Source organism: Podarcis melisellensis, assembly GCF_964234715.1.
Source record: "Podarcis melisellensis genome assembly, chromosome: 15".
NCBI lineage: Eukaryota > Metazoa > Chordata > Lepidosauria > Squamata > Lacertidae > Podarcis > Podarcis melisellensis.
Window position 1 is genome coordinate 29,943,315 of NC_138532.1, and position 10,001 is coordinate 29,953,315.

Sequence of the window (10,001 nt, forward strand, 5' to 3'; positions counted from 1 at the left end):
TGTGACTGTAATTTGTTTTTAAGCTGTTTTTATTATTGTACTTTACACTGTTGTGATTATTTGATGAAAGCATTTGCACTGTGATTGCAGGGGGTTTGGATGGCGGCGAAGACAGGAGAGGAGGCGGCCAGCACTGGAGGGAATAGCATTCTCTTCCGTGGGGTTCACTAAATGCCAAAATCTCTTATTTGACTCTTTACGTCAGTGAAGGCAGCAGCTCCCGGAAGGGTTAACTCAGCCAGGGAGCCAACCTTGACTGATTGCCCACTGCTGCGCTGCCCCCATGGCCAGCAAATCAGCAGCCACTTCCGCCCCCCTCTGCTGCCACCCACTCCCTCTCAAAAAGGAGTCACACGGCTCGCTTCTCCCTCTCTACACCAAGCTACCAGCCCCACAGGACCCTCTTCCAAGATGGCTCAACACAGGGTTCAGTGTGCCGATATCCAGAACGACCTCATCTTCCTCTCCCACAACAGGAAACCCGTCAAAAGGATGTCCTCTCTTATGGAGCTGAAGGAAGTCTTCCAAAACGCTGATGCCGTCTGCTTTGATGTGGACAGCACGGTCATCAAAGAGGAAGGCATCGACGAGCTGGCGAAATTCTGCGGCGTCGGAGACGCAGTGGCCGAAATGTACGTAAGGCTGTCTCTCATTTGCTTCTGCAGAGATCTGTCCCCTCCCTTCCAAAGGGGCAAAGGCGTTGAGCTCCATCCCCGACCCGGATCCTGCCATACCTGATACCAGCTGGCTGTCAGGGAAGCCTTTTTTGTAAGCAGGCTAGTGAGAATTTGTAAAGGCTAGCCTTTGGGTGGGGGACCTAAATGCAAGAATGAACATTTGGGGGATGCTGCTGAGAAGTGGCTCAGAGACGCCTCTGGGCCTGGCCTCTACGGCATCCTTTCAGGACAGGAGCCTCTTGCGGTGGGCAAGCTCTGAAGCTGGGCATGGGCCACTACTGGCAAACCTTGTTACCATGCATTAGGCAGAGAAAGCAGCCAATCCTTGCATGTTTGTGTAAGGTGTAATGAAGTTGCTTTAAAAACTTTTCCCTTTTTTGCACTTAAGACTCTGACTTTTGTGTGCTGTGAGGCTCTACAGTGGTCTCCCATCTACATTCTGCACCAAGTCCATACCTCCTTAGCTCTGCCACAAGGTTATGTGAGCAGAGAGCACTTACTAACTTCCTTTCCCTGGCATACTGAACGAGCAAGCAACCATCCTTCTTTCCCAACCGATCAGGAATCTTCTCTCCAACCTGAAAAACTTGTCTGCCTGTGGTTCAGTCTGAAACTCCTGGCAGGCCTGAGGTTGGTTTAGCTCAGCTCTCCAGATGTTTTGGGCTACACTTCCCATCAGTCCCAGCTAACATAGGAGGTGTCGTCCAAAACATCAAGATGGCATAAAAGTTTGGGATGGCAGGCTTAGTGGAGTCATTCTGTACGGTGACCCCAAACCATAGGAAACACAACTAGATCATGTGCTTCCACACATTTTAGAGTTTCACACAACTCATCAGGCAGAATGGAGTGCAGCATTTCCTGATTCACTTGGGATCCAGCTGGCTAAATCTTCACCCCGCACAGCAGCCCCTAGGAACCCATCTTGATTTATCCATCTGGGAATGATAGGGATTGCCATCCAAATCATCTGAAGTGTTTAAGGCTGATTTGGGCATTATAGCTGCAGATTGATGCTGTCGCTCCCTCCTCCTCTATCAATTTAATCCCCTTTTAAGGCCATCTAATGGTCAAAATGACCGTGCCATTAATGGGCTACATGTGTAGTTTTAAACATGTAAATAGCAGCAGCAGAGGATCATGACTGAGACTGCAGTAAACACAGATGGGTTTTTTTAAAGGGGGGGCAAGGAGCAGCTTCCCCGCCCCCAATACATAGCTAACTGAGGTTCTGCCCCCCTCCCAAGAAAAAATCCTGGCTATGCCCACAAAGGTGAACAACCCTTGATCTGATCCAGCGGCCATCCTCTTAAATGAGGAACTGAAGCAGACTTCATTTTATCTTGACATAGTGTAACTGCTTGTGTATGTAAAGCAAACACACACACAGCTGGATGGCTTTATTTTTGCCCTTAAAAAGCCTGGTCTTTATTTCTCTGATTTCTCTGAATCTCAATATAGGACTCGAAGAGCGATGGGTGGCACTGTAACGTTCAAGGCTGCTTTGACTGCCCGGCTAGGCCTCATCCGCCCCTCCTATGAACAAGTGCAGAAATTGATATCGGAGCATCCGCCCCAGTTAACACCAGGAATAAGGTAAGAGGCATTCTGAACAGTTGGACTCCATGTCCATCCATGGAGACGTCTTCCACATTATTGCCTCCTCATGGGTTATGATTCCTGAAGAATTGGCTGTAGCGACACTTGAAGCAGGTAGGGAGGATCAAAAGACCTACTGTACAATTACAAATTCCACCTTCTTAACCAGGCAGAAAGAGGCTGGAAGCCGTCCTTTTCAGTGGAGGAAACCTGTATCTGTCTCTCCCTTTCCCAACACTGTTTGGGACACGCTTGTGAGAGAAAGGAGCCACTAAACTGCATCAAGGATTCCTCACCTTGTGGTGAGATCCCTCTGCAAAAAGCAATTGTGAAAACAAACAAAAGGGAGAGCGTGTGGATCCATTCTCCTGGCATCTAATGCCCCCTTTGTTTGCTCCACTTATGCTCCCCAGTCAATTGCACCCCAGTCCTTATGGGTCCCAGAGAAAAGCCTGACAATGTAGAATTGGAAGGAACAAAATGGGGGGGGGGTGTCATTCAGCTCCCTGCATGTAAGCAAGACTCTTCTTCACTCACAAACATCCTATCTAAAATAGCTCAGCATAGAGGAAGACCTGTGAGGAAGTCCATGGCCACTTACTTTCCTGGGCCATTCATTTATTTGAAGCCTGTTACTGAGCCTGGAAGCCTTTCTTGCCCTGTGCTGCAGCTGTGTGTGAAGGGGGGGGGGAGGCAGGGCAGAAGGCAAAAGAGAAGCAAATTAATGAATCCTGCCCTGACACATGGGCCTTAGCCACCCTCTCCTGTTCCTCACAGGGAACTAGTCAACCGGCTCCACCAGCGAGGTGTCCAGGTCTTCTTAATCTCCGGGGGGTTTCAGAGCATCGTGGAACACGTGGCTTTGCAGCTCAACATTCCAACAGCAAACGTCTTTGCCAACAGGTTGAAGTTCTACTTCAATGGTAAGCTTTCCCAGGCAGGCTGAGTGCAGGGCTTTCTACGGGGCCCTTGGAACTCTTCCCCCTTGCTGCTTTGCACTCTTAAGTGTTTTCTACCTCACTGGAATGTGTCCTTGAACTCCATATGCACAGCAACATCAAAACATCTGAAAGCAATTCAACTGATGCTTTTATGTTGATGCAGGTGCCCTGATGTTTTGCGAGAGGGCAGTATATAAATATTTTTATAAAAAAGATAAGATTAAATAATGCTTCCTGCTTGCCTGGACGGGGGATAGAAAGGGGTGCAGGAATGAGTATAGAAACTAGTTTACAGTACTGTATAAATTTAAATTCACTACCCTGCCCTTTTTTTGCCTCTGACCTGTGGTTCCCAGAATATTGCCTGGAAGGGACTGTGCGTCTCTTGGCCCAAAAAAGGTTCCCAGATTGAAAAGAAGCAAAGCGTCACCAGTGACCTGCTGCTTCTGATAAGCCCCCGTTTGCCCAGCTGCTTTGGAAAGAACTGTTCCTTCCCATGGTTAAGCTTTAACTCTCAGATGCACTGGCACAGAGGAGGGTCAAGGAGTGCAGCTCTGAGAGAGTCAGCACATTGAGAGACGGGTCTCTTATCCACCAAGTGGGTTGTGCAGCTTGATAAAACAGCTCTTCAAGGTGAAAGATTTTGTCAGCTAACTGTAGCACAGCTGTGCAGCCAAACTCAACTTTCAGGGTTGCCAGGATAAATAGGGTCGCTCAAGGGACACGTCTGAAGCTAAGCTTTGGCAGAATTCCTCGGGATTGCCCACTGGAGGAAAAAGATGGGTGGATCTCTTACTATATGAACGGGTTTTAGGTTGCTGGCTTTGGTGAAAGCCCTCTATCAACAAGATCCAAATAAGGCTATTTGGATATGACATTGCCCCTTCCTTCACAGCATGTAGAAGGTCCACTCTGGAAGATTTATTTGAATGTAGAATATCCTTTACCATGAATCTTGATGGCCCTGAGAGTGTGGGAGCCAAAGGGTGTGTGTGTGGAAATAGTAGTTCCCCAAATTGCTCTTATGGAGCTATAGAGCCAAAATACCCTACACTGGTGTCAGCAAGGAAGGTTTCCATATCAGAGGGTACATCTCCCAGATATTGGAAATTCTGTGAATTGGCTATGGCTGTTGGCTATGGCTGTTGGGAGTTGGATTTCAGCATCATCTGGAGGGTACCAAGTTCCCCACCCTTGCCCTCCAGGGATGCCCCCCTTTTTTGCCGTCAAACATTGACTTTCCTTGTGATTCTCCATGACTGACTTTCTCTCTGATGTGCCTGTAGGAGAATACGCCGGTTTTGATGAGACGCAGCCAACTGCTGAGTCGGGTGGCAAAGGACAAGTCATTAGTTACCTGAAGGAGCAGTTTCAGTTTAAGAAGGTGGTGATGATTGGAGACGGAGCAACAGATATGGAAGCCTGCCCACCTGCAGTGAGTAGTGACTGTGGGGTGATGGCATTTGCCTTCTACCCCTTCCTCCTCTCAGCCCAGGGCTGCTTACTTGGGTTCTCCCAGCTATTCTGTGGGGTAGGTTAAGCAGAGAAAAAGGGACAGAGAGGCTGTCAAAAGAAAGACCACAGCTTAGTCATCGAGCACCAGCTTTGCATGCAGAAGGTGCTCCCAGGTTCAATCCCAAGGAATGTCTCCAGTCTGAAACCTTGGAGAGCTGCCACCAGTCTGCTCTCTAGTCTGACTCAGTAAAAGGCAGCTAATGTTCCTATGTTCAAAGGATACCCTGTCCCTGTGAATGATGCTGTTGGGTATGGATTTGAAGCCAGGACTCCAAATTCAACAGCTTAGCCAATAGTGATTAGACCTCACTGGCTCATAGGAGTTAGCTCAGAGTTGACTTCTGTATGGTTGATTATTTCTGGCATCAGAATGCCCAGAATTTGTGCAGATCCACAAGGTTACCTTTCTGCGACCACAAGAAAGCCACCAAACCTAGCCCCTGCTGGGAGGCAGAATCACCCACCTCACCAGCCCTCTCTGCCCAAACCAATCTACTTTGTGATTCAAATTTCAAGCAACGTAGACGAGTCACATAGCGCAACATTGCAAGGCACCCACTCTACAGTTGCAGCCAGCCTACCCTAAGGAACAGGATCCTGAACTGACTTGGCCTTTGGTCTGATCTAAGCTACAGAGCTGTCTTGATGTCCTTGTGATAAGAGCTCATACGGCAACCAGTCAAACCCTAAGCCTAAGCAAAACCAATCTGTCACATGTTCCTAAAGAAAAAGGGCACCTCTCCACTCCCCCAGCATCTTGTTGCTGGATGTGGCAACCCCAAAAGAAGCAAAGGGAGAGCAGGTAAAAAATCAGGAGCGTTAAACCCCCCCCCCACAAAAGTCTGCATGTCTTCCATAAGAACCAGACAAACGCTTGCTCCAGGTTAATGATTTCAGCTGCCTGTTAATGATTGTTTTGGAATCTACCAGGGGAGGCAAATCAGATCCAAATTAATAGGTCAAGGCAGGCAGCCAATGCATCAAGAACTGGCATCAAGGAGCACGACCATGGCTGTTGCCCTGTGTTGCAAAGGCGTTTTCCAGCAAAAACCTATTCATCACATCACATGATTGATTAAAAAAAAAGCATCCATGACAGATGGCCATCTAATCTCTTCTTTTTTTGTTTCCCCAGGACTGTTTCATTGGCTTTGGAGGCAATGTTGTGCGGAAACAGGTCAAGGAGAAAGCCAAGTGGTACATCACCCATTTTGACGAACTGCTGAAAGAACTAGAGGAACGATAAATTATGAACTAGGCTTATTTTATTAACACGTATTGTAGCTAGATGTATAACTATGCAATTAAACATATTCTTATTGTTGTTTGCAAACAGAGCATTTGGGATTTTTAATTTCTGGCTACACAATGCACCTCTACTACATGTCAGGTTTTCCAGTGGCAAATGGCTCTGTTCCATGCACCTTGATAAACTCATAGCAAAGGGAAAGGTGGTCTGGATGTGACCAGAGGATATCTGTGGCCTTCCAGGTGTTGCTGGACTCCAGTTGCCATCATTCCTGATCTTTGACCATACTGGCTGCTGGAGCTGATGGGAGTTGGAGTCCAGTAATATCTGAGGGGGGCTTCCACAAATGACAGCAATGGTTTCTTTCTAAGAACAGAATGTTTGGGACCCAAATGTCCCAAGAATAACTCCATCTTACTACTTTACTTCGTAAAACATATATACAACTTGATTGTCAGAAAAGACCTCAAAGCCTAGTCTCTTAATCCAAGAAGTTTGGTTCTGTAGCTACACAATGGGAGGGAATGGAAATAAATTGGATTTTGTTTACAATTAAATTCAGAAGTACCAAATTCACACTTTCTGAAGCAATGCATGTACCAAAAAACAGCCATCCTTTGAAATTTTGCAATGCAGTTTGTCAGGAGAGTAATGTACAAAAATGCATATACTAGACCAACACATTGAAAGCAACATAAATAAAATTTCTTACATCCCCAGAGTTAAAACACAAGTTTTCAAAATGGAGCAATTATCTAAAGCGCCTGTGTTTAGAACCCTCACAAATTCACTCCATAAGTGATAACCTTGGATTGTTGTGCTGAGCTTCTCACCACAAAATTTAGGTATCCCCTAGCCTGCTCCATTAACTCCTGGGTGCTACTGCCCAAACATACCATCTCCCAGGATGGGGAGCCCTTCTTTCCCTCATCTAGCCCCCATGTTGCCCAACAACCCCTCGGTTGGGGGATGGGGGAAACACAGCGTACATTATAAGTTCCTTTCTAGGACCACTTCTGACTTGATAAAAGGCAGCTATATATGTTCATTCACACACATCATATTGGACGAGCCCAATGCCCATTGGTAGAGCAGGGTGGAAGAGTGCAGAAATCTAAGTTTAGAGTGATGTGTACAGATTCCCCTGCAGTCTATTCCTCAGGAAATCTGATAATTTGCTGCTGAACTTTGAAAAATAAGAAGACCCAACTTTTCTAGTGGAGAACAGCAATTTTCCAATTAGGGTTTGAGGGGGTGCACCCCTCAACACAAACAAAGTATTTGGCAACTATATCCTCAGAGATATCCAAATCAGTACACTTTGGAATGGTTCATTCCGCCATCTTGAATCAAAATGCCATCCAACAGTTTCCAAGCAGAGATGAAAACCAGCTCCTCCGTATCAGGAGGTGATGTGCAAATTGGGCAGTGATATCTCAAGAGGCGTCCAAGTGCATACAGAACTAGCAGAAAGACAAACAGCTTTCCGAAACAGAGAGCAGAAGAAAAAACTATTGTAATCCAATAGTGTACAATAGCAAGTTCATAGCCCAGCCCATGAAGGGCTTGAGAGGTCACTGACTGCAAGGCACAAACTCTTGAAAAAAACTTCAGTTTTTTACAATCCACTCCCAAACCTTTCTTGCATTTCTACCTCTTGCTCTTCACCAACAATATTTGAGCAACAGTCACACACACACAACCAATACATATGCAGCAGCATGAATCTGCAAAGGGGACCAACCACATCTTCAGGTCCCAGAAGAATTCCTAAAGAGAGTGGCAGCAGCAGTGACTTGGGTGGGGAGAGAGGAAACTCTCCCAGGGAACCCTCTCTTGCTGAACTCAAGGGTTCAAGGCAGAAACAATAGCTGTATTGTGCCAGAGCCAGGGAGCTCAGGACGTGCCAGGATTTCTGTTCGAGGGAATGTGAAAAGAGGCTCTCGTTCACTCACTCTTGCTCTTTTGTTTCCACACAATCAAGTACCGCAGATGAGTTTTAGCTAACAATTTCAATCAAAGCTCAGCCCCAGAACATGTTCTAAATGTTGGGGCTCAGTCCCAGAAGAAATCAAGTAGAATAGCTAATTAAGAAAGCTGTTACCAAGCTACCCTGCTTCACTGCCACCCTGAGCGTAGCCCCCTAGCAAATAATAATAATAATAATAATATTCCATCCAGCTGACTGGGTTACCCTAGCAATTCCAGGCAGCTTCCAGCAAACTATAACACTTACTGTGGTTTTATTACATTTAAAAAATCACCATACAGGACTACCTTCAGATGTATTATTTCATGAATTTTTACACCGCTTGTTAAAAAACAAACCTTCAGTTGATTTTTCTTCTGAAAAATCCCAATTTTGCTCCTGGGGCAACAGCCCCTCTGCCCCCTCCAGGCTATGCCACTGCCCTCAGGATCCCATACAATTATATGATTTGAATCATAAGAGATTCTAATCTGATTCAGGAAGGCAATTCATATCTTCCTCTTCTGCTTGACCCTCACATCCATCAACATTGTGACCCCTTTGGAACCTCAAAACCAGAGGTAGCTTCAGGTCAGAGTGTGTATTTGAGGTCTAGTTAATCAGTTCCATCCAGCTTAAAACAGGGCGGTTGTTTTTTTAAGAAAGTCCATGCATATATTTGGCGGCTGCTGTTTTTGTGCCTCCTGCTGTTCTGAGAATTGTTTTGCCAAAACTCACAATGTTGCATTTGTGAATATATCCCTATGTAGAGAGCCAGTGTGGTGTAGTGGTTAAGAGTGGTAGTCTCATAATCTGGGGAACCGGGTTTGAGTCTCCGCTCCTCCACATGCAGCTGCTGGGTGACCTTGGGCCAGTCACACTTCTGTGAAGTCTCTCAGCCCCACTCACCTCACAGAGTGTTTGTTGTGGGGGAGGAAGGGAAAGGAGAATGTTAGCCGCTTTGAGACTCCTTAAAAGGAGTGAAAGGCGGGATATCAAATCCAAACTCTTCTTCTTCTTCTAGGGAAAACAGCATCAGTGTTTACACAAACCTGGTGGCCACTTTTCTTTATAGCCTCTAGCAGCACCTCTAGGATTGCATCAGCTTTTTGTAAGCAGTATCTTACTGCTTCAGATGCATGAACAGTGCAAGGGTTGGAGATTATACATGCATAGGTATATATTAAGACATTTATAGCACGTTCAAAGTGCTCAGTGCTTCATGTGCACTTAGTAATTGTTACAACACCCACATGCTGGTCAGAGTGAAGTCCCAAACCATAGTTAATATACCATCCACTTTGTGACTGCCCCCTGTGCCCCATGCCAGCCATTTTATGATGGTACCCATGATACTTGCTAAAAATTTCAAATAGGCCCATGGGCCCCCTAAAATTGCTGACCTTGCTCTCCTATATGTACTCAGAAGGAACTCCTACTAAATTCAGTGGGGCTTTCTCCAAGGTAAATGGGGTGAGGATGCCAGCCATGGCTGCTCTTTTGCAGAGAGAAACTTAATTTTGTGTGCATACACAAACACACATCCTGGTGACATATTAAGGAAGCTTATTTGTTTTCTCAGTTCATCCTCCTCATGAAGTTGCTTACAGTCCAAGATGGACAACAGAGAAAGATGAGGGATGTGGATGAAACACTGGCAAGTACTGCTGAGATGCAGTGCCTGAAGTGACTATTGAGTTGCTGGCAAATGGAAGGTCACCCCACCAAACATTACACATACTTAAGGCTTGGTTAGGGTTGAGGATGAGAATCTAGGGTAAACCAAGACACTCAGGCCTTTGAGGAGGGTTTTGCAAGATAGAAGATGGCACCAGGTGAATTTTCACTGCGGGAGAATGGAGTCTTCATCTACACAGCCTGCAAGGCCTCCACTGAAATGCCTCTTAGGACACCTATGACTCCATTTTCCCAACAGCAAATGTGAAAACAAGGCTGCAAAAGGTCTGTGAGAAATCTGTGAAGTTAGCTTATCTGAACCATCGTTATATATCTGATCTGATAATGAAGTTACCGCTCAGGAAGAGGGAGAC

General features: G+C 46.0%; 1 protein-coding gene across 1 annotated transcript; it reads left to right on the top strand.

Annotated features, from left to right (window-relative positions):
- The first annotated feature begins 364 nt into the window (after positions 1–364).
- PSPH (phosphoserine phosphatase) lies at positions 365–6,065 on the top strand. The gene is made up of 5 exons (XM_081889648.1): positions 365–632; positions 2,139–2,273; positions 3,054–3,199; positions 4,504–4,652; positions 5,868–6,065. Exons 1-5 carry the CDS (start codon positions 412–414, stop codon positions 5,976–5,978), a joined length of 762 nt encoding a protein of 253 aa, XP_081745774.1. The 5' UTR covers positions 365–411; the 3' UTR covers positions 5,979–6,065.
- The last annotated feature ends 3,936 nt before the right edge of the window (positions 6,066–10,001 follow it).

Excerpts from the sequence above, each read along its gene's own strand:
- PSPH (XM_081889648.1), top strand. The coding sequence starts at position 412 with ATGGCTCAACACAGGGTTCAGTGTGCCGATATCCAGAACGACCTCATC. Across the intron at positions 2,274-3,053 it reads CAGTTAACACCAGGAATAAG|GGAACTAGTCAACCGGCTCC; the intron begins GTAAGAGGCATT and ends TGTTCCTCACAG. Across the intron at positions 3,200-4,503 it reads GTTGAAGTTCTACTTCAATG|GAGAATACGCCGGTTTTGAT; the intron begins GTAAGCTTTCCC and ends ATGTGCCTGTAG.